The 24,816-nt window shown below is 45.5% G+C and overlaps 1 protein-coding gene across 4 annotated transcripts in view; it reads right to left on the minus strand.

Annotated features, from left to right (window-relative positions):
• Positions 1-1,164: 1,164 nt before the first annotated feature.
• Positions 1,165-24,816, minus strand: part of ARMH3 (armadillo like helical domain containing 3) — a 122,567-nt gene continuing 98,915 nt past the window's right edge. For all 4 annotated transcript variants that reach the window (XM_064717405.1, XM_064717408.1, XM_064717406.1 and 1 more), the window contains exons 25-26: positions 9,211-9,327; positions 1,165-3,519 (exon numbers count right to left, since the gene is read on the minus strand). In XM_064717405.1, coding sequence (XP_064573475.1) covers positions 3,427-3,519; positions 9,211-9,327 — 210 coding nt within the window. In that variant the 3' untranslated portion in view covers positions 1,165-3,426. The remainder of the gene's footprint in view (positions 3,520-9,210; positions 9,328-24,816) is intronic.

Genomic DNA, 24,816 nt, shown 5'->3' on the forward strand with positions numbered 1-24,816 from the left:
TGAACATCTCTCTGGGGAAGCCCCATCCTGAACATCTCTCTTTGCAGCCAGTCCCAGCCCTGAGGGCTGACAGCCACACTGGGTCAGAGCTGAGGTCTGCAGCCCTGAGCGCCTGCCAGGGTGGCCCAAAGAAGCTTTAGAAAGACAACAGCATCCAGCAATGCTCCCTTGAGGGTGCTGCCTATCGTACACATTTGGGATCAGCCCTCTGTTTAATCAGTGTCCCCCTGGGCACAATCACACTGTGCTGTACGTGGGAGAGCCAGGGCTCTGACCAGCAAAGGACCAGGGGTTTGCTACTACCTGCTCCTGGCAGCTCCAAAGAACACACAAAACACCATTTGGAGCTGCTGGCCCATGCAGGGAAGACTCAGCTCCTGAGGAGCTACCTCTCTCTCAAGTCTGCATGAGAAGTGGGACCTGTAAGAGCTCAGGAAAAAGAGATCAAAAATCAGTGGCACTTACAAAACAACTCTTAGTAACTCCCTCCAAAGTTTAGCTCAAATTCAATTCTCTTCCAGGTCATTATTTTGTAAAGTATTTGTCTCTCTGCAGCTGCTGCATAATTTAAAGGTAGCAATCTGACTTCTCCCCACACTCCCCAAGCCTCAGAAACAGCTCTTCCAATAACAGACAGAGTTATGAATTAGATATAACAAAATACACTCACCTGCTCAGATCAGATACAGGGAAGTTGGAGGCTGTCACACACATCCTGAAGCTGAACATTAAGATTTAAATTACTTTCTGCTCAGTTCAAGCTGGCCTCAAAACACAAATTGTAGTAGGGTGTTTAACAAAGCAGACAAATGTGCAGCAGAATTTGTGAGCAGGAGTCTGCTGACACCAGCAACAGAGAGCATCACACACAGCCAGGTCCCTGCATCCCTCACTCACGGGCTCAGCCTTGCTCGAGGTTTCCTTAGTGCCAGCCCAGGGACACGCAGGAGGAAGAGGGATGCTGAGTCCTGGGTGGTACCTGCACACTGGACCAAGGACAGAGCATCACTGTGCAGCACCACAGCCGCCCTCTGCTCAGGCTGGAAGAGCCCAAGGGCAGCGATAGCCCTGCTGCAGCCAGTGTGCCACCAAACGGTGACAGGGCCACTCCCCAGCCACCCCACTCTCCCTCCAGTGAAGGACAAACACTGCACACTCTGGACAGACGGGGCTCTGCTATTTATTGAGCTCTAGGTTTGTATGTACATCCATTTACAGTGCTTGGTTCAGTGACAGTGTGACAAGAGGACATGTATCACAGTCTTCCCCAGCTCAGACTTGGGTGAGGGCTGGGCTCAGGAACTGATCCTACACATGCCTGGGCTTCTATGAGCATCCCAGCAAGGGAGCACCCTCAGGGAGACAGGATAGCTGAGCCCAGAGTGAGAAGCTGAAAAGTCCAGAGGCTGCCAAGTCAGAAGCAGACTCATCCCGAACTCTCTCATGTATGTGTCTAGGCTCAGCCTAAATGGGCTCAGCGAACAGGAGGCATGAGGACAGCTGGATGACTCAATGCTCCACCAGTCACAATGCTGGGGCTGCACCTCAAGTCCCCTTGAGAAGGTGAGATCCCACCCCTCAGAGAGTGAGATCCCCCTCTATCCCCCCAGACAAGCACCACGTACTGCAAGCAACTGTTCCTCATTTTCCACTGGAAAAGCTGCCTCCTCTACATGCCCTGGCCTGTTCTCAAGCAGTGATTTTATGGAGCCTGCTTGCTCTCCCCTAAGCACTGTCCCTCTGACACATACACATTCCCATACACTTGCATGGCAGAAAGCAAATAAACGTCTGGCTTAGCTGTTAAAAGCCAGACAATTCCCTGCTGAGGAATAGTATCATCTGCTGAGAGAAGCCAGTGCTCCCAAGGAAAACATAGGGATGTCATCAGTGTTGTGCCCAGTGGGTGGCCAAGGACACAGCTCTCAGTTTCCCATGCTCATAGCAGGTAAGATGAAACATTAACACAATTAATGCACAATAGCATGAAAAAAGCCTTGCCTAAAAATGGTAGTAAATGAGCATGACATCCACATTACTCACACTAACCTACAAGGCTAAGAGCAGGACTAGGCACTTTTTAAAAAAAACATCTGTTTTCTAGGGGGAGGAAAAAAAACTGTGGATCTGGGATGTAAAAAACTTCTCTACTTCAGTCCACCAAGTCAGGCCAGATCCTAATATCATAACATCAGTGCTGGGAGCTGAAAATGCATGAGCAGGGAACAGGTGTGGAACAGGTGTTCATGCTGCGTATTCCTGAGCTGGGAGCCTGACACAGCACTCTAAACAGGCTCTGCCAGATGTGGGCACCTCTGCAGCACTGGCTCTGGGAGCAGAGAGGTGCCTGTGCCCCAGAGCATCATCCCAGAGCTGCTCCTTGGGAAGCCCTCAGCAGACACGGCTGAACGTCGCTTGGTGAAGACAGGAGGGCAGGAAAGTGAAGTCACTACTTCTCCAGATGCATTTTAACTGTGTGCTACACACAAAGGAAAAACTGGAGACTTCTTCATTTATGAAGGTCACCAGGCACCTGCAAACATGTGCAAGGCAGATGTTCCTGTGAGGAAGAGGAGGATTGTCGCAAAGCGGTCTCTGATGGGCAACAAGGTGAGTGGGGAGAAGGAGTCAGCCTCTGCCCCATGAAAACCAAATATCTAAAAATGTCCCTCTACCTTAGAAACAGCAGATGAGCTGGGGCTACCGGAAGCAACAGTGACTCCAAGCAGAGCTGGTCTCCAGTAGCAAAGTGCTCTGTTTGATGACCCATATTCTTGGATCCTGGCTCACAATGGACCCTGCAAGCCAACAGCCTTGGAAGCAAAGTTTCCCCTTTTCCAATGGCTTGGTTGAAGTGACACCTTTTGACTCAGGAGACAGCAGTGAGCAAGGCCTGCTCCTTGGGGAAACTGTTTTATAATCCAAAGCCATTCCCAATGGGATGGCAATGGATTTGACTTACGTGACAGGAGGACACGTTGACCCAGGCTGATGGACAAGAACAGCCCTCACCTGGGACCAAAGAGCTTTCCCCATAGAGCAGGTGAGCAATCTCTACCCAGAACAGTTTCACACAGCTGGGCTGATTTTATTATTTCAGTTGTGAGCTCTCCCCAGCTTTGCTACAAAGGTTTCCAGTGCATTTTCCCTGAGGCTGTGGAGGGAATCTCCCATTGCTATGTCACAGGAATGGCTGCCCACTCCCGCGGCACCATAAAAAGTTGCTTCCTCCTCAACGTGCCAATCAGCTCTCCTCAGCCCAAGTTCTGTTTAAACACATTCCTTTGGGATCAGACACACAGCAGCAAGGCGTTCCCCTAAAAGAAACTCAGTCCCTTCCGCAGGCACAGAGGCCCGGCCGCAGAGCGGAGTGTCCCTGCCCACCGGGCCGCCCGGCTCCGCCCGCGCTGCCGCAGCGTCCCCGCCTCACGAGATCGTCGAGAATTCCTTCAGCAGCAGCTCCTGGCTCAGCGTGTTGAAAGCAAGGTTCTTCCTCACGTTGATGCTGATGGAGCGAACCTGACAGAAACAAAACGAGATGTTTTAGCCACGGGACTCGTCCTGGCTCCTCATGAGCCCGGTGGTTTTGACACTGCTGACCTCCATGCCCAGCATGAAGCTGTTTTGCACTTCCAGCTGCACAAAAATTGCTGCAGCAAGCTCTCACTGAGACTCCAGCCTAGCAAGGAAATGCTGAGGTTCAGCTGTTCCTTGGAAAAACAGGAATGTCTACAGTGACATCCCAGCAAGGAGAGTAAACTCCCAATGAGACAGGGATGGGAGAAGATGCTCTGTGTGGATGCAGGAGCTATGATGTCGTTACTGTTCTGGGGCAAAGAGATGGGGGAAGTGAGCATTCCCAGGCTGCAGCCTAAAGATCATATTTTATCAATGCCCACCAGAGTGCCAGTGAGCATTTCCCAGATCAGTGCAGTGCCATGGCCTCTGTCCTGCTCCAGAACCCCAGAGCCAAAGATACAGACTGAAGGGGAGGACAGAGGCCATGCAACTGTGCTGTAAACACAAATCATCACCCAGGCTGGCAGAAACCCCTGGGTTCAGAGCCAGCTGTGTGTATTCTGAGTGCTGTACACATGCAGCTGGCTCACTGGCTGTCTCTGAAGAAGAGACACCTTTATCCCTCAATGACACCCAGACTTCTGGTCACCCACAGAGCACAAAGAAGAGCTGGACAGCCCTGTTGACAGCAGCTTCCCTTCCCCCCTCGTGCCAGCAGACTCCTTGGCCAAATACGCAGGCCCCAGACTGGGCTCAGTCTCAGCTGCACTTGGCAACGAGAAAACAAAGTCAAACATCATCTGTGTCAGCGACTGTGCAGCAGTGACAGAAAGCAAAACTGACACAAGCTCATCCAAACAACAGGATTACAGTTCCCAGAGACTTGGAGCCTGTGATAATAAGGTTGTTGCTGACCTGGTTAGTGTTTTGTACTTTCTAAAAACACTGGAGGAAGAATTCCATAGATGCATAATGAGGAATCCAATACCAGGGGCTGGAAGAGCATATATATACACACTGCTGAGGGTCCCACTTGCTACCCAGTGAGAAAAACACACTGAAAGGGCAGAAAGCCACCCAAAAGGCAGAATGTGTAAGAAAGGGAAGGAAAGCAAAACTTGGAAGGTTATCAGGGAAAGCTGTGAAATGAACCCCAGTGAGCCCCATTGCATAAACCCTAACAACTCGAGCACGCCAGCAAAGATGAATACCCTAAGAGACAAAGTACTTAAGTTTTAAGTAATCTGCAAAAACCACAAACTCTCCTTCATCAGGATGCTTGGCAGAGACCCCAAGCATCTTTGTTCCCTTGGAGCACCCCTTCAACTCTCTGCTTTAGGTGTTTTTTGACTTACTCCATCCTCAAATAGTTTGGGACCACGTATTGCAAGATAAGCACGGTTGTACCCTGTGTTAAACACCACTGCAAGGGGTCTCCAGAGCACTGGCTGGCACAGGTCTGTCCTGCTGCCAGGAGACAGGAGTCCCACTAACAGGATTTGGTCCCAGTCCTGCCAAGTGCTCCAATGATCCAGTCAGTTCTTACAAGAAGGAAAGAACACGAGCAATGAGCTGTGGGGAGTTCTCTGCTCTGGGGAATATCAGTGCCTGAAGAAAAGGGGCAGATGCTATAAGCAGTATCCTTATTCTGACTAAAAGCATTTCTGTGGGTCCCAGCAACACAAAGTACAAGCAGTAATGAGCTCCTGGCCTCAGGAGCTGCTGCCAGGACTCAGGTACCAGCAGCAGAAGATTCCCAGCTTGTATACACATCAAGGTCTCCAAGAAGGAGTATCTGCAAGCCCAGAAAGTGAGGCTGGAGTGGCACAATGAGAACACAGGGCTTAGCAGAAATTGTAGCTATGGGGTAGAGCACAAGAAATTAATTAGCCTGATTAGTTTGCAAAGAGAAGGAGGAATAGAGCAAACACACTCCATTATGTAAAATGAGGTCAGAAAGAGAACAGTGAGTAATATTTATCTGGCTCCCCAGGGATGGGGCAAGAAATACACAGCCTAATTTAGACAAAGAAGATTTACACAGGAAAAGAGGAAATACTTTTAAAACCTATGGGCTGTGAAGCAGTGGAGGAGATCACCTGAAGCTACTGTGGAGCCAGTGTCATTTAAAGACAGCTTCAGGTTACAAGAGAAGCTTTAGACACAAACTTTGGTCAAGAGCAGTCTAGATGAACGTAGATCTCCCTTAACACAAACTGGGGAGAAGAGTGGGCATGGTAACACACAGGAGTGACGTTTACACAAATCTCTGCCCAGCACTTCTGCTGTGAGGCATCAGGCAGCCTGAGCCAACCCGCTTAAAAGGTAAGAATAGCTCAAATTAAAGTTAAATCAAGTTATCTCCAGCACCAGGGCTCAGCACAGGGAGCCAGAGCTCATCTCCCTTTTGGAGATGGAAGAGCAGACAGTTACACAGGGAAGTGTCAGTCTGTAACAAGGATGCATTTCAGAAGCTTCCTATAGTGTATCTAAGCTGCTCCATAAGGATACACCCCAGGACTCCTAGCTCTCGGTGCAGTGGGCAGCCCAAGCCTGGAATTTTCCAGATCCCTCCAGACTTACACAAAGTCAGAACTACAGAAATTAAGGTCAGAGCTTTAACACTAATTCTGCTAGGAAGTACCAGCAGAGCACATGTCCTCTCTTGCTTCTGTATGGAGCATCCTGGAGAATTAGGGACAGAAGAACTCTAAAATTGTTTTCTTACTATCAGTCCACAAGTGTTGAAAAAATGGAAAATGCACAAAATACTGACACCACCTGTGGAAGAATGAGTAAATGAAAGAATGGATGAAACAAGGGCATTAACCATGGGGGGAAACATGATAAAATTTTAGTTTTGTGTCATCAGAGCTGGAAGTGTGCAAGGTTGTACCGACACTCCTATTTCACAGCAAGTCTCATCAACTAAACCTATTCCTAATCAACAAGCAGTCCTTAAATTATTTGTACAATGGGAAGAACATTTACACTGACTACTACACTTAATTGAAAGTCAAATTAAGATAATTTCCCCAGTCGAACTCAATCCCTAATCAGACTGTGTTGAGACTGATGAAACCTATCTAACTGCAGAGACAGTGAATGCTTTGGAAAGATGCTGAAATCTCTTTCCACACATTCCTCCAGCTGCAATGTGAGGGTCCAAAAGCTCACATCCAAACCATTCCTTTCTATCAAAGCAGCACAGACCTCAAATGACATCCCTGAGGCTTCAAAGGAAAAGAAATAAAAAGTGTAAGAAAACTTCTTAACTTCATTCCTTCAGCCCCTCAAAGGCAGCACAACATGCTGAAAAACCCAGCTGATAAAACAATCTGCACATCACCTTCCACCACAATGTGGCCGCAGTATCGCAGCCTTTGAAAACCTCTTTGTAAAGGGAATGGCAGAAGAAAGCAGATTCTTCTTTGGGATTAGTAAGAAAGAGCAGCACTGAGGCAAAGCAGGAGAAGTGAAGCAGTGAATTAGCAAAGCAGGTCAAAGGAGTGAGAACAAGATTTCTAAGCATAAAGGAGCCCCCAGAATGGCTTGGGGAAGCTTCTGCTCACCTACTTAATGGGAGCAAAGAGAGATAAAAAGGCAGCTGAAAAGGAAAATGTCTCCTCTGTGTCATTCCCCACCCAAGAAGGGTTTGCTTTGATGCAAACATTTGCAGACAGTGATAAGAAAACCTGGCAGAATCTGGAAAGAATTACTTGCAAACGGATCCTGTCCAGGAAGACCTGATGGGAACAATGTGAATTCAGAAACTTGTTCACCACCAGCTCTGAACTTTTGGTACAGCTCACAAAGAGATTTGCAGCAACTTCCCTCTGCCCCCTCCATGAAATCCTGCAAACCTCTGAGGTTAAACCCAAAGCACTGGGTAGGGGGGTATTATCCAGCATCAGACCAGCAACAGAAACTGAAGTACAGACTCAAAATCTTCACAAAAACAAAGCAAGTACCTGGTTTGAAGGGACTATGGGAAGGACAGGGCAGATTAGGGCCTTTTTGATGAGTTGTTTGAACAATTAATAGAGCCATCAGTTACTGTGCACCTAGAGAAAAGCAGAGCGAGGAGGCCGGGAGGCCAAGTGGATTTGCTGGAGACAAATCACAACGTATCAGGTTCATTCCCCGCTGCGCCGAGGCAGCGGCTTAATGGAATGCAGGGGATTTTCTGTAGCTGTGAGTAAAGAACGTTTAATAGGGTCCCAATTCTCAGGGCATCTAGAGATGTGGATTAAACTGATTCACAACTGGGTCAAATCAGCACATTTATACAGTAATTATTCAGGCTTTTATATGCTCTTGAGGAGAGGGTCCCAGGGGTACCTGGATGGGCAATTTTCACCAGGGAGTTGACGGGCTGGTTATGATAAACAGATTCTTAAATGATACAAAATTGGGATTTTGAAAAAAAATAGGAAATTGGTCAGGAAGAAAATAATTTTAGCTGAAATGTTTCATGGCTGTGATGATCATAGGACTGAGAATGTAATTTTAATCAATTGGCATGATTGGCCTGAGCTTCTGCCAGACCAAGTGGAAAGTGGGACATGCAGGAAGCAGGGCAGTCATGTGGCAAAGGAGAAGGAGATGCTGGCTGAGGGTGGGAGCCCTTGGGACAGAAGAGATGACAACAGAAACGGGAATGTGTCTTATTTCTAGAGTTCAGTAATAGAAAAAGCCTGTGTCACAGGAAGGCTATGGCCAAATTTCTTTGCTGTATTCCAGGAAAGCTGTGTCAAACAGCAGGCCAGAGAGACAAAAACAGGCACAAAAGAACACAGAAAAATAGCATAGAAGCAATTGCAAATGCTTTTGCCCATATACTACCCAATGTCAGGGCTGGAATGACCCCAAGAAAGTTAAAAGCATGCTGTAAAAGGAAACAAAAACCATTTCAGGTGCCTGTTCTGGAGCAGAGCTGACAGAAGGATGCACAACAACATGCCCCAACTCATGGAGACTCGTGATAGAGTAGGCAGGCATCAATTACTCATCAATCAGCAGGGACAGAGCTGGGAGAAAGAATCAATTCTCAGACTGGTGGAGAAGGTTGCCAAAGTTAGAGATCCCTCCCTTTTGGTGAAGCTGTAATGATTCAAGAGTGAGGCTTCCCTCACACACCAGTCACTACAAAAACACTGCCTCCATGCTCATGTGGCAGTGGACATGAAAATTGCTCATGTGGTCAAGAAAAGTTCCATCAGTGCTCTCTGGAGAAGGGCAAGCAAGCTGGCTTGCTGAAGAATTATAATTACCAACCTGAATTATTTAGACTCATTTTTGTCTTTGCTGTATAATTTTTGTGGGTCTTCCTACCATCAGTCTTCTTTTCTTGCAGAGGGAGACATTTCTAGGGAATGCCTTCACTTTCTATGCTTGGAAACCCTTTTTTGGTGAGTGATGGAGGAGAGCAGTGAGCAGGAAGGTGTTTCACCAGTCCCAAACTCCATGATCCCCTTAACAACAGCAAAAAAGCCAAGTTGCTCTCCATGATTAACCCCAGGTGGGAGCAGCCAGCTCAGTCAGCTTCTCCCCATACAAATTTACGCCCTGTCTTTGGGGGCAGTCCAATGGAGTAACAGGACTGCTCAGCTACACCCCAAATACCACTGGCCAGGCCATAACAAAGGCTCTGGAGGGGGCTGTTGATTGCTCAGAGGCAGGGCAGCTTACCAGCTCTTTGAAGAAGGCAGCCTCCTTATGCTGCTCCGAGTAGCGTTCGTACTGGTCCAGCCCGTCCTGCAGCTTCAGCGTCAGCGTGTCGTAGTTGGACCTGACCACCTCCAAAACCTGCCAGAAACAGTCAGACACAGCACAGGAATCAGCATCCACACATTCCTCAGCACAGGAGGAGCAGGGCTGAGATAGATCACAGCTCTGGCACCTGTTTTCACAACAGAGATGGCTGTAACAGCCAGTATTTGGCTCATGATTAACACCATGGAGCTGGGCACTAAAGGCTTCCTAATGCCAAGGAACAGTCCTGAAATTTACAGAATTTCTCCATTCATAAGAATGGTAGATAAAACCTATATCCATGACAGCAGCAGCTTTCTGTCATCAGAATTAGACATATTAATAAACCAAGCAGCTAATTACCACATGTACACCCAGATGCAACACAGAAGCACAAAACAAACACAGATTTGCCCAGTCCCACAGTCCCAAGGTTAGCTTTGTCACCACGCTTCCCTCCTGGCTCATGAATCACCACTCACAGCCTGCTAAACCACCAGCTTCTAGAGCTGCTCAGGTCAGCTTCATACAGAGCACTGCATGTCCCTCCTGATAGGAACAAGCTTCTGACAAGCAGCACTCAGAGAAGACCAGCCTTGGTATGGACCCTGCTTTTACAAAGACATGAATCCAGGTCTTCCTGCCCAGGAGATACTTTACTGTCTTCAGTTTTTACAACCAAAGCAGTTCCAGCTTTTATTACTGCCTTACTCTGCTCCCAGCATTGGGCTATACTTGCAAACTCATAGTTACATATCTCTGTTCTATTAAACCATTCATTTTCCTAACTAGGGAACACCAAGAGGGACTCCCACAATGATTTTTAGCCTTAAAGCATTGCATGGACTAACATATTCTTCAAAGCACTTGTGAGATGGTTGGTGACAACAATCTCCCTACAAGGAACCATAGAGGTTAACACTCCTGGGCAAACATATGCCTGAAATTATTCTCCCAAACACAGGAACTTCACTCTTAGGTTGTTGCCATTTGCTCTGAGAGCTAAACAGAATATGAGCATGTGAGCTTTGCACTACAGTAATCCCCGCTCATGACAAGCTTCAGCCAGGAAGACACGTGGTAAAAGGTGCAAAAGAAGAGGACCCTGTTTGAAGGCATCACAACTCAGAACAGATCCTAAGAACAGCATTGCAGAGGATTAAAGACAGCAGTGACCAGAACAACAAGGAGCCCTTGCACTTCTCCTCTTGTACTCCCAACAGTGTAAGCACTACTGTCAACTGCTCCTTTAGGCAGCTGGCAGCTCCTGCCCTTTACAGATATCTTGTCCTTACATTTTTTATTCTAAGAAATCTAAAGTTGCTTAGGGTTCATTCAAAAGCTTGCTTCTCCCAAACTCTGCACGTGGCAGTGGTGCACAGAGATACTCATGCTAGGGCCTGAGATGGCAGAAGCTACAGGGAGTCATCCAAATGAGGACTGGGGGTAAAAAAAAGGGGTTCCAGAATGGTTCCCAGGTGAGATGGTCACACAGCAGTCTCTGCAGCACAACTGTCCTGCAGCATTGCAGACACAAGCTAGGGAGAGGAATAAGGATTTGGAGGAAGGTCTCAGAGCCCTTTCCCAACTGCATTGACTCTGATTCTGCAATGCTATTTAAGAACAGCTTGCCAGTGTTGCAAAGGCTCACATCCTCCTCTCCAGCACTCATTTCCTAATGCTGTTTTGTTTGTCAGCTCCACTGGCAGAAAGAACTCCCTGCAATGACATCCATCTCCAAATTCAGCCTGCCCTTCTTGCTCCTGTGTGCAGAAGCTACAAGAAGTATTGCAGAGCCAAGAGCAATGATGAAAGAAAGCCACCTGGGCACAGGAATAACTATCCACTAGGGACACGGTGTAATAGCATAATGCACCTTCTTCTGAGCAATAAAGGATCTGGCAGCTTGCTCCTGTCAATCAGAGGAAGCCAAATTGATCAAGATTAATAAGCTGCAGAGAAAATCCTGGTTTGAAAGGTGAGGAGTTGAACAGGCTTCTCCCGCAGTAATTCAAGAGCAAAGGCATTTCATTCAGGGTTACCTGACTCCCCAGGAACCTTCCCTTCAGTCTCCCTGTATTCCCATACACACAGGTGTGCACAGTGCCACACAGTTGTGATTGCTCAATGGATGTGTTTCTTTAGGAATAATCAGGATTCCTCCTTGCTAGCTCTGAGTAGAGATCTCTTCAGATAGTCAAGAGAGGCATCCTCAAACCATGGTGAAGAGAAGTAAACTCTGAGAGCAGTAGCGAGCCCTGTAACCAGAATCCTTTAAATCTGTCTGCTTGCATCACCTTTGAAAGGCATGGAACTAAGCTAAGAACTCAGTCTGATACTTCAGGACGAGGACAGGGAAGAAAAGAGGCCCCCAAAGTCTCTACTCTGTTACTTACTGTAATCTCTGCAGCAAGCTTGAGATCAGCTTATCCCTTCACTATGTATTTCATTGGCTTCCACTCCTTATCTCCTTTAATTATGAAATAGAACTTAAAAAGAAAGGGTAAGTTAAAAATAAACAGCTTCTCCCCATTGCCTGATAATTTCCCTTTCTTGCTGCTACTGAGAAAAAAATGCTACGTGGGATCTGAGATAAACCCACTCACAGATCATTTCAAACTCACACCTTGTAATGGATAGAAGCTATTACTGAGATTAGGACCTGCCATCCTTGAGATGACTTCATCTGCTCTTTAAGATGCAGCTGCTAGACAGAGGACAGGTCAAAGAGCAGCAGAAGATATTAAGAATACCTAACAGGAAGGTTTAAAAGTCATCAACTTCCTACACAGATGACAAAAAGCCTCACATCCTTGGTGTAATAGAAGACTGTATGTTAGCATCCTTTGCCCTTCTTACACATTGCTTTGACTTTTGCTCAGGAAAACTACTGCAGGAAGAACAGCCTTTTTCCTTAAACACACAAGATCTTTATCTGCACTTTCTGTCAGATCCAAAGGAACTAGAGCAATTTAATTTTGAGATTTAAAGCATTTCTCCTTCAAAGTCTTGTTCAACCCATTCTTCTTGGAAGTCTCATGTCTAGAAAACTTGACCAAGATGGTCAAGTATGAGAAGGGAAAGGCTTTTTAGCTGTTCTTCCAAAAGATTTTAAATACTCATTCAGATTTTCACCATCTCATGAGAAACTGGAAAAATACCAGTTTTAGTGTCAGGCAAGGACAGATGAAATCAGACTGTAGATGATCTTCAAGGAGTTTGATGTGACACCCCTAAGACTGCAAGGATAAACATGCAGGGGAAGCTTTTTTCTTTTTTTAAAAATAGTTTACTGGATCTTTACAGTGGAAAAAAAAAAACCCAAAAAAACCAACAAACAAACCCTAATGGAGTCACAATCTAAAAGTCTTTTTGTAGGTTACCTTAGGGGGATCAGAGTCTTTAAAAAGCAGTATGATGCAAGCAAGCAACTCAGACAGGGTCAATACAAGAGGAGGGAAGGCTGCTGAATTCCCTTCCTGCAGTTACCTGTATCAGCCCCAGAGGCTATATTTGCTCATTTTTTCCACTGCAACAAACCAGAACTCAATGGAGCTGTACCGCTGTAATTTAAAGATAATTTGCCATCAAATTAACCCCCTATCACCACTCACTCTCTGACTGCTTTCCAGAAGTTCCAGGGAAATGCTGGAGATTCAGGTCCCTGCATGTGTGTCCCCAAACCAACTTTTCAGGAGCTGCTCTGAACAGCAAGTGCTTTCTCTGGCATTCAGATTGCAGCTTCCTCCTGCAGCTACAACTGCCCATGCCCCATAAAACTCTCCTTCCCCAGTCACACTCACCGCTTGTGAGTAGAGGCAACCCCTCAGGAACATGGCAGGAGGGCTGGCTTCCAAAGAGGGGCTGATGTGGGGCTCAGCTCTGTGCAGCATCCCACCCATGCCATGCCAGGTCACTGCACCCAGAGGAACAAGATTATTTCCCAGTTCGTGGCTCCTTACTTTGCTCCATCCACCTGCTCCTTCTACCACTGCCTTGCAAACTGGATGGACAATCTTGGTCAGTTGGGTCAGTGGCCTCCTCTCACACAAGCTCTGAAACCATTTCCCCCAGAAGCAGTTGCCCCTGCCCTGAAATTTTCAGCATTCAAAACACAGCATCATTTTGCTGTACTAGTCACTACCACTGACTTTTTCCTTACTGCACCAGAGCTGTTCCCTCTGACTGATCCTCAGCAAGAGCCAACACACTGCACTCCCCCAGGAGAGACCAGTCCTCCTGCAAGATCCTGTCCTGGAGAAACACAGGGATTACAGCACTCTCCTATCCCCACTGTGCCCAGGAGAGCACTGCTGCTGTTAGCAGCAATGCCACAGAGGGAGCTGCACCAGCAGTAAAACCTAATGGGCAACATGCAGCTCTAGGGCCCATCTATCTAGGAGACATCATCTGCTTCACTGCTTAGTAACTTTTTAACCTGCAGAATCCTTCATCATCTGCATCTGCAGTGTCTGCCTTACTGGAACATAAAATTAGAGAGCACCAGCAATTCACAGCACCCAGCAAAGGACCTGGTGGTGGGTAGGTTCCAGGGAGCATGCACAGGCAATGACAAAAATAAAAGGAAAAACAGAAACAAGAACAAACCAAGGTCTCTACATTGTCTTTTTAATTAGCACAGGAAAGCACAAGAAGGCAATCAGTCAGCATCACCAGTACCTCACTAAAACCTCTCCATGCCCATAAGACAGTTATTAACAACCATGACACAGACTGAATGATCTCACACCGAGCAAAAGGTAAAACACCCCCAACAATGCCCAGGTTGAAATGCACTTGCCCCCTCACCAACTCCCAGCTGCTCAGGGATGGGGGAGTGTCTCAGGTCAGGACTAGCAAGGCCCCACAGGACAGAAAAGCCAGAGGCTCTGTCCCATCTGTTCCATGGCAGAGGATGGAGCAGCCAGCCTATGGGGCATGTAATGCCAACCTCTCATCAGCACTGCTGCACAACAGGGCAGGACTGAGGGCAGCCAAACATGCCTTCTGTGCACCCTGCAGAGGGGTGTGGAGGCACTGCCTGTGTACCTCATCCAGAGGGAATTCAGGCAGTCCCATCCCCCAAACTCAGTCAAAGCACAAAGCACCACAAGCAAACTCAGCAGTCTGTCCCCTCAGCTCAGAGGGTGGAGGCTGCAGGAAGAGACTCTAGGGTTTTCCTATTCCAGTAGAAATGTGCATTTTACATGGCAGTCATCAAATGGGCTTGTTTATTCCAGGTTTAGTACAAATCTTCCCCCTTTTTTCCCTCCTTAATCTCTACAACAAGTTAAAGTCCCTGAGTGTTTCTCTTCATGAATTCAACTGAATTGCAACATTTCTCATTGTAATGAAAAGGCTGCTGACACCTGGACTACAAAGAGGCTATTGCCTCTCCATAATAAAGTGCTGGATAATTGACATCAATTTTACAGTACTAACTTCTAATTAATAGAGAAAACAATTTTTTTCCAAGTGCTATCACACTTCTTACAGAACAACTTTAAAGTTGCTGATGCAGGCTGAAGTCTTTGTTGAAATTAATCCCCAGAAGCACCACAGAGAAAGAACATAACTAAATAATTAGAAGTTAAATAAAAACACACACACAGCTGCCACATTTCCCAACAGACTCTGCCCAAACCCCAGCTGCACTCATCTCCTTCTCCCTTTCCTCTTCCTCTGTCTGCAGGAGCCAAGTTCAGAGAGAGGCTCCACTAAGGCTGGCAGTGCTACAGGCACATGATGGAAGCAGCTGCCACTGCCACTGGCTTCCAGAAAGGCATCCATCCAGGACTAGCAGCAGCTCAGAGCTCTTGTCTGACCCAACACTGCCCTACCTTTGCATCTATCCTGGAGCTAAATGTAGTGCTGATGCTTTAGCACCACTCCTCACCCCCACACTGATCAAGCCATGACTGTTATTTCCATGTTCATGAATGCTAAGAGGAAGAGGAGGAGGAGGATGGTGCTATGATGGTTTCACAACTCAGATTCCCAGGACATGCTGGTTGTACAGCACACATCTGTGGATCCAGAGGATGTGGAGTGGGTCAGATGGGAAAGGCAAAGATGGGGGCTGCAGATTCAAGGGTAACCATGCCACATATGTGTAAGACTCACAGCACGCTGCCAATCCTGCTCTGGTGTCCCAGATCTCCTGCATCCAGCAGCTGCAGCTTGTACTACATGCAGTGAAGGACCCATGGCCCTCTCGTGCTGTGGGCTGAGAGCATGAGCCTGCAAGTCAGCCCCCACCAGCTCACACATCTGTCACTCCCAGAGTAGAAGGCATCATCTTTCCTGCCCTGAGTACAGGAAAATTTGCTGGAAGAAGGATATTTTTCCAATAGTAAAAAGTTCAGCCAGACCAAAAGATTAAGTGGAAGCAAAAAAGGGCAGACTTCTCCTCTGAGGTATGAACAGGATGCCACTGAGGCGGGAGGCACTAACATTGCAGGGCAATAACTGTAAGAGGTCACTGGGGAGAAGCACAGCCTGCAGAGGTGGGTGCAGCTCCCCATGAGCTCCAGGGTAACAAAGAGACATGAGGACAAGCTCCAGCCCTGCTGTGGAGAGCCCAAAGCTGATGGAACTCATGGGTGTCTTGTTCAGTGTCTGGAGCTGGACACATGGACAAAGTTGAGCAGCACACAGCAAAGATGAGTGGAAATAGGGAGAGGAGGAGCCTCACCCTGCTCTCCCCTGCTGGGTTGGTGCAGGGACCCCTGCACACAGCTCCCACCAGGTTTACTCTGGCAAGCACAGACTAAAAAGTGTCAGTCTCTCTCTGTTCAGCTGACTGAGCATTAGCCAGGACATTGCTTCCTGGAGTCTGGAAGTGAACTGTCTCTGCCAGTCACTTCTCACAGTCCTGCTGTTTTCAGTGAACTGCTCTGTGCTCAGCCAAACATAGTCTAACTTGCTGTGTCCCAAATCCTTCCTGAGGCTGCTTTTATACATCTGCACTTGAGTGGTATCAAAATCCAGGCCTCATCACTTCCGTACACAAGGAAAAGGTTTTGATGGTACTTAAAAGATTATCATTATTATTATTTTAGTTAGCACATCAAGGAGGGACATTTCACACCCCCTTTTCTCACCTCAGCATAGAGCCAGTCTGTCAGGCTCAGATGATATATAGTAGCTCAGATGTTTGTTCAATGATCTCACAGGGATCTGTGATCTTTAAAGGAACAAGCCTACAAAGGCAACACTTTTTATCCATGGAGCGTGAGGGTTTGGTTACAGTCTTTCTCTTCTGCCCACAGGTGCCTATTCTAAAGATAAATAATTTATAAGCTCACTCAGAAAATTACTGTTGTTCTCTGAACTCTGCTAGCAGAAATGGCATCCTATTTTAGGACAAGAGCTATCTGCTTCAGAAACGTTTTAAACCCACAATCCATTAGAAGCCTTAGGTGTTCAACTTTATTTAATGGTGATAAAAAAACACACTGATCCAACCAATCTGGAAATCACTTGGCTTTCAGAAACGTCTCAAAGCCAAAACTGTTACCCAGCTCCACCAAGAAGCAACTGTAAATAAAACAGTGCCCATTCCAAGCTCCCACAGGACAGGCATTCCCAACACCCAGCAGGTACTTTAGGAAGCAGTAAGGACAAAGGCAAGGAATAAGGAGATACACACATGGTCTCTATGTGCACAGCTGGCAGGGCACTTCATTTGTAAGAGGTACAGCCAAGCAGAACAGATTGATGTGGTGATAACCCCGGACATTCCTGCAGCCATCACCAGGACTAGGCAGTGCTGTGCTACAATAAACACCTTCTGAGCTGCGGCTGCCAGGTAGCTGAAAGCATGCCCACCTTACCAGAAAACCCATGCCAGGAATGCTTCTGCTGCAGAATAATTTCAAGAAGTCATGTCTATACATGTTAAATGCACCTTGCTCAACCTATTCAGGTTTGGAGCACATGGAGCAAAATTGCATGTGAAAAAGCATCACACTGCCTTTTCTCAAATCCAATCCACCTTTTCCAGTTTCAAAGATGGTCAGTGGGTTTATACTAATCTGCATATCCCACTTGGCACAAAGAACCTGGTATTCTTTGTGGGACACTGGGTGCTCTTTCCCAGACTGTGGGGCAGGCTCTCCAGGGAAAAAAAGGAGGCAACTCTGTGCCATTCAAGGAAGGAAAACAGGTTCAGTGGGCTTCTGCCAAGGGAACAAACCTCCATATACTGAGTAACGCTGACACTTTCAAAACCCAGGCAGAGAAAAAGAAGTCAAAGATCCTGAAACAAATTATCTGAAAAATTATCAGTTAATAAAATAAGCAGTCTCCAGAGCAGACATTTAGATCTGGAAGGGGAGATACACCAGAAACCGAATGAGGCCCACTAAGCTTGCCTGTTTTTAGAAATTTTGTTGAGAAAGGCAGGCAGCGTTAAGAAAGGCCAGGATGATGGCAGGAGCATAAAAACCTGAGATAGATAGATTTGCTATTTTGGAGTTAGAGCCCATTTTGGAGTTGTGAACTCTTATCTCCAGCTGGTGGCATTTATGAAAACATTTCTCACTGCTAGGTACGTAAGAGCACTTGCAATTCTGCCAAGGCTCGAAATGCACTGCAGATAGCAATGGACTGGACTGTTAATTTTTTTATTTCCCCTTTGTGCTTACAATTAACTTAAGTGCTGAAAAGTGATGGGCTATTCCAGGAGAAGCTTTTTATCTACCAGCTGCATTCACACAGAGCAGTAAATCAACTGCTGTCACCAAACCATCACACAAGAGGACAAGAGCATCCTTATGCTCACTGTTATCATTCATGGTACCCGTTCAGCCTAAGTGGCTAACCAGCATTCAGCAAATGAATGCTGTGATTTGTGTGCAACCTTTGGTGCAATTCTCTATTTACAGAAGACCTTGTCCTCCTGAACACAGAGGAAAAAAATAGTCAGCAGCAGCTCTTCAGCACCATTTAACTGACCAAAGCAAGACCAGTAACCTTGGTGCCCAAAACAAGACAAAAGAGTTTTAAGTTGGGAACTGCTGCTCCAGCTGAATTGAGAAGCCAAGACGTACAAAGATATTACAGAAATCAAAGACAGATAGAAGAACCTTAAAAACGGTAGTTGAAGATTTTAAGAAAAAGTTTGAAATAAAATCCTTCTAGGACCAGTAGCCAGAAAGCATCCTGGCAAATGCTGGAACTCAAATATACAGCTTTCAGCTGAGATTGCCTTAGTGAAATGACAACAGGATACCTGATGTACACCAGAGGAGACTCATTTCCAGCAAAGAAATTCAAATTTGCCCAGACGACAGCTAGCTCAGGAATAAGGCTGTCTAGAGAATAGATTAAGGCAGGATATGCAACAAAGCCCTTTCTGTTCAATCAAACCCAGACAGAAGTGCACTGCCCCAGCTCAAAGAAACCAAAACCTAATTGTGCCCAAGGAAAAAACAATGGGGAGCCTTATTCTGGGTATGGTCTAATCAAACACCTGCAGTCACATGAGGCTTCTGGAACAACGACACCTGGTCAGGTTCACAGAAATCAGCAGAGGATCCAAGAGAGCTTGTGCCCCTCACACAGCCACCATGGACTTCTTTGGGATATAATGATGCAGACGAACATAGAGATAAAACCAAATCAAAACTCACCAAGACATTGACTTGAAGATCAAGACAAGTGAAAGGAGAACACAGACACTCCAAAAAGCTAGGGAGCTTGGCATGCATTTTGATTTTCTTTTTGATCTTTTACAGCAACTAGCAAGCCAATGGCCTTTATGATTGTACAGTCCTAGGTCTGATGCTTGCTGAGAAAAAGTGGATGCTAGATTAGGTTTTTTTCTTTTTTTAATGATCAGAAATCTTTTTAAACTTGGTTTGCACAGCATGAATAAATTTAATTAAAGGAAGCAGCAAAACTAAATACCAATATGCCAAAAAACTGGCCACAAACCAAGTGGATGCTTGTATTTAAAATAAGTCAAATCAATATAGGACATGCTAGAGAAAACCAGCTAGGACTGGAAAAGGAAGGTGCACATTTGCAGGGGCAGACATTAGGAAGATCAGTTCCCTAGCTCCTACTTACATTTCAGCAATTAGTGGAAGTGATAAAAAGCAGTCATTCAGTGGCCTGAGGAGATGCAATGAAGCCAAGAAAGAAGAAACACTAAGCTCACCTGCCTAACTGACTACATGTGGAAAATGAACTCAAGTCTATTCTCAGGGAAAATAAAAATTTTTGAATACAAGCAAGAACTCTGGATAGTTAAGAAACCCATTGAGCAAACAGCTGTTTGATTATTTGCACTATTTTGCAGCTCTTTGGTATGTTTGATGAACTAAGGGCACTGGAATCAACACACAAGATTTAAAACATGGGTTTTCAAAGACTTACACAGTGAAAACAACAATTGTTCTCCTTTATTTTTGTGCTCTCTCTAATAATTTCTAATTCTCTATTTGTCTTTATGACTACTGTTGAGCCTTGAGCCAACATTCCCAGGCCTATCACAATGACTCCAGGAGTCCTTTCCTGCATAACAATATCTAAAAGACTTAAAACTACAGTTTAATGATTCTGAGAGACTTACAAATTCAGTCTGCACAAATGCCTTCTAAAGATAGAGCCCAAAAGAAATAGAAGATCTGTACTCAACTGGTTAGCTACAAATAGCTAGAAAGACTGTAGCAGCAGTATGCTAAGGTAGCAAGCTAATAAGGAAAGGTGGGCAGTGCTTGGAAATTTGTGTGACTCAACCCACATAAAAGTTCTAGCTCTTAAGGCTTTTACAAATCTGGAGTTGGAACAGACAGCTATAAGCTGCTGGATGATCCTTATCCTACAGAAAATCCTGTAGTGAAGAGAAAACTTCAGTTGCAAAATGTCTGCTCTAAGGCACCAGTCCCAAAAGGGGTTTAAGCCAAACTAAGTGCAGCTCACCCAGCCTGCAGTCCAGAGTCTGGAGTTCTTCCTTCAAGGGCATTCACTGCAGAAATAAGACATTCTACTGTGCAAGTCAGAAATCTTTCTGTTCTAAACCCAAGTACCAAGGATGCTGGGGACCAGGCAGGACTGACATCAGGAGGGACTGAGAAGGTAAAGAAGGAGTAGAAATGACTAAAATACTGAGCATGCAGCTGTGCAAATCAGGTTTATAAGAATTACAGCAGTTACGGAATTCCTACCACGACAAGGGGATCAAATCAAATCTATCCCAACTAAGTGACTCCTCACAAACCCCAGGCACACTTTGGGATCTCAGACTTAATCTGCATTGCACAGCAGAGGAAAAGGAGTGGACAAAGTCTGTGGTGAGGGCAGAAGTTAGGAAACCAAATAATTTCTGATATGCTGAAGGAGTGAAGCTTGTTAACATTTTAATTTGTTGAATTATTCCCTTTTGTGCTGTTGGAATGTGTCATTCTTCTGAAACTCCATCTGGGCAATGACCAGAACTGAAACAGAACGAGACCCTTAATGCTTGGAAGCATCCACAGTCAACACAGAAAACGTTTTCTGCCTGCAAAACCAGAACTGCTTAAACTTGACTGCTAAGTTAATTTAAAAGGAACATTTAAACAGCTATTGGGACAAATGGAAATGCAGGGGCTACCATCCAAGATAATCACTAGCAAGGGCAGGCCTGATGAGATGATGAACGCTGTAGGCTGAGACACTTTTTGACTGAAATCGATGTGCTGGAAAGCTGGCCAGCAGACAGCCAGCAAGGTGAAGCTGAGTGGGAGCAGAGCCTTGGGCATGGACCACACACAGAAAACAGCTCAGATGTTTCCGAGAAATCAGTCTGTTGCTTATTACTGTCCGTCTCAGAGAAAGACATCCATGTGCAATCTCTGGAATAAACACAGAGGCACCAAAGGTTGCTGACACTCATTTGTTTCTAGTCCTTCATCCTCATATTACCAGAGCCTAAGATAATAGCTATGCCTCTGAAGGAGTGAGTCCTGGCATGGTTAAATGGCATCTTGCAATCAAAACATACTTGGAGAACAACAAAGCCTTGTATGCCTTGGAACATAGTGTTTATCCCATAAACATTTCTTCCACTTGTGTCCTTAAAATATCAGACCTACCACCCCTTCAGCACCAGCACTCTCACCATTCACATGCTCCCAGCAACAAGCCCCAACACTATAGGAGACAAATCTCTTCAGAATGACGAGCTGAGAAAGACTGAGAAGAGGCATCTAACCTCTATGACAGCGAGCTTTTACTGCACAGATATTGAGACGCTGGATGGGCAGGAAGGACATGACACAAAGGTGAGGTTTATTGCTGACAGGTCAGATAAGATTGCAGTGTTGGCTGTAGACCCACCACTGACAATCAAGGAAAAGGTGACTTGTGCTGACACCTGCTCTCTCCAAAGGATGAGGAGAACAAAAGAATACAACCTGTGCTTCCTTTCCAAAGCACCTTTAGCTGTTGACTCCTCGAATTGAGCTGACCAGCAAGTTGAGCAGCAAGCTGGAGAACCACTTGTCCACAATGCCTGCCCTCTGAATCAAGAGCATGCACCCTTTGCTGTCACAGCTCTAAAGAGAACTTGCTGGCTACAGAGGTGGGATATGCTGAAGACTTAGGCAAAGACAATACCACTGTCCTGGGGATATGAAGCTGACCACCAATGCTGCTGCTTTCTTGATATATTTCTCTTTTGCCATATTCCATGGATCAGTACCTGCAGGATCTAGGATGGAAATATCATCTGCACTGTAATTTCTCCAGAGCTTGGAGGACACCATTGTTCTACAGCCTAAAAATCCCTGTGTGAGGATTTAATGCTCCCAAGTGCCTCTTGGACATCAAACATTTTGAAAACTATTAGCTCTGATGGGTTTTTGAATAAGGCCCAGGGAAGCCACTTCCTCAGTATTTCTTATGAGGAAAAGGTAGCTCTGATCTGGTAGAATAAAAATTACTGAGAAGGAAGAAGAGAAGGAGAAGGAGAAACAAAGTCCACACAGCCTGCATCACCTGTAAGCAAGGAAATGAGATTTGATTCACTCTGTGATCCTGAGGTGTATTCAATTTCAGCCTGAATTTCCACTGCATAAATTCAACTTGGCTGAGCAATGTCCCCATTAGAGACTATCCAAAACAACCTAAAATTACCCACAAATGATCTTTGAAGCTGAAGGTTCAAAGCCTTGGTGAGGTGGGGCTTTTTAGCATATTTTTGCATAAGAAACCCATAAACCCATGTCTTCCCAGAAGTTTGAAGAAGACAATACAAAGAAAGCAATTAGATACAGTGCATACACAACTCCTTATTGTTGCCAATTAATCAATTTATTTATTTAGTTCAGTGGTTTAATTTCCTCTTCCTACACCACAGAGAACAACTCTGGGTCTGTTTTCTATGAGTCAAAGGGATTAGATGACAAGCTGAAGTCAGTCACTAAAAGGACTTGAGGGTTTCAGTTCAGGGATTAATAACTCAGCAGCTTTTTCTCCAGATTTTAAACCCTTTAACTTATATTGCATCAGCTGGTAGTTTTATTTGCAAAACTATTTTTGTTTAAATGGGAATCAAACCCTGCTCTTCCCAAAATGCTGCTGCATTGCCCTCTTGATATTATTCTCACATCCAAATTTTTGACTATATGTAAAGAGGATTTCATGCTTGCTTAGGAAATTTCTTAAGAAACTGCACCTTATACTAATACACAAGTTCAAGTTCTACTTGGCTTTTCCTGAATAACCAGACACAACAGCTGAGCAGTCCCCTCTGGAATTCAGCACCACTAGAAGGGCTGGGTGAAGCTTTGGACCAGGTCTCTCTGTGTCTTCAACTCAGTCTCACATTTCAAAGCAGCTCCACAAAATATTTGCCTGCATTTGATCACATAGTAACACACCTTTAAGGATAAAGCAGAGGGATCCATTTTCACCCTCAGCTAACACAGAATAAATTGGTACCACACTTATCTTGCTAAGAAAGCCAGTGGCAGAAGCTAAAGGGGGTCACATTTTTAATTACCCTGTAGAGACTCTGATCTTACAGTTCTAAGTATCATTTGCTAAAGGGAGCTTCAGTGAAATAGTACTATAATTTAACCCTAACACTTCTACATCTTAGACTCTATAAATAAAACACAGAAGCAAGTCTACAGGTTGAAAAATTCAGGTACTTTAAAGGTCTGGGGTTTCTTGGAACCTGAACTGGCCTGACTCAGCAAAGACTGAATTTCTTCCATATGCCTTTTTAAGGCCCAGCTTGCGACTGTGCCTAGAGCTTTTATTTGGTGTATTTTCACAAACTGCAATAAGTAGAGCTGTTCACTTTGTTTACTGCTTCTAGACAACAACTGCCATCTACAATCAACTCAGAGAGGACAGCAGGACAGGGCTGGCAGCAGCCACCAGATGCAGCATAGCAGCAAGTGATGGCTGTGCATTAGGAAAGGTCCCATCATTTTTCCTTCTCAACTCTCTAAAATATGTGAAAGGCACTAATTAACAGGCTACCCAAGTACCCAAGGCACATAAAAGCCACAAAAAAAGATATCCCTAGTGTCCTGTTAAGGCCCAATCCTAAGATGACTACCAAGGCTTTAGGAACCAACTGAACTCTCCCACTCACACGTCTCCAAAACTGATACCAGAAAGAATTCCAATATCACAAGAACTGCAGAACCGAGAAAAGCAAAAAAGAAATAAAGTGACCTACTTTATATTTTGTTATCACATGTTGAAAGAGACCGAATCATAAAATGCCAGAAAGGCACATGCAAAGGAATCCTCAAATTGCCTGCACTGTCAGCAGTGTGACAGCACTCAGCCTCCCACAGAAAAAACAAGGGCAGGGAAAAAACACCACTCAAATACTGTGCCAGAACAACAGTACCCACAGAGAAGGGAACATACAGTAGGAGCTACAGAGAACATAAGAAGCCTGAGATGCCACTTGCCCTTATCCCAGCAGGCTCATCAGAGCCTCTGCCAGGGAGGGACACCGAGCGTCAGAACGATCCCATCGCCTTTTCCAAGAGAAAGGGACACAGGACAGCTGTCTTAAACATTTCTATTTCTCCAGCATCTGTTCCTGACTCAGTCACAAGTGGCAGGGCAGAAGAATGTGCAGCAGTCTGTAAACACCCAGGTACAGCTGTGTGAGGTGACTGCAGAGGGTTGACAGCCCAGAGTCTGGATTAACCTTTTCAATAACAACGCTGTTAAGCACTGGAAAGTAAGGGGCTCAGGGAGAGTGTAGGCAGAGATTTTCACCCTCCATTCCCCAGGTTTCTACAGATTATTCCATAAAAATAAAAACCACTTATTCCCCAGATTTAACTTCACAGATTTTTGCATCATTCTTTCCTAAAATAAAGATCAGGGTCGAGCCAACTGGTCATTTTTCTTCAAGCATCTTAACCTGACCTTTTCCAAACTTGTCACAGAAAAAGGTCTCCATGACATACCTAAGCTGAAGTCATGCTGAGTTATGATCTCATGTATGAAAAACATGGCAGCTTCAATCCTCATCTCACAATGGAACAGTTACCTGCATCTTCAAATCATGCCTCACTC

Source organism: Zonotrichia leucophrys, chromosome 6 (assembly GCF_028769735.1).
Source record: "Zonotrichia leucophrys gambelii isolate GWCS_2022_RI chromosome 6, RI_Zleu_2.0, whole genome shotgun sequence".
NCBI classification, from domain to species: Eukaryota; Metazoa; Chordata; class Aves; order Passeriformes; family Passerellidae; genus Zonotrichia; species Zonotrichia leucophrys.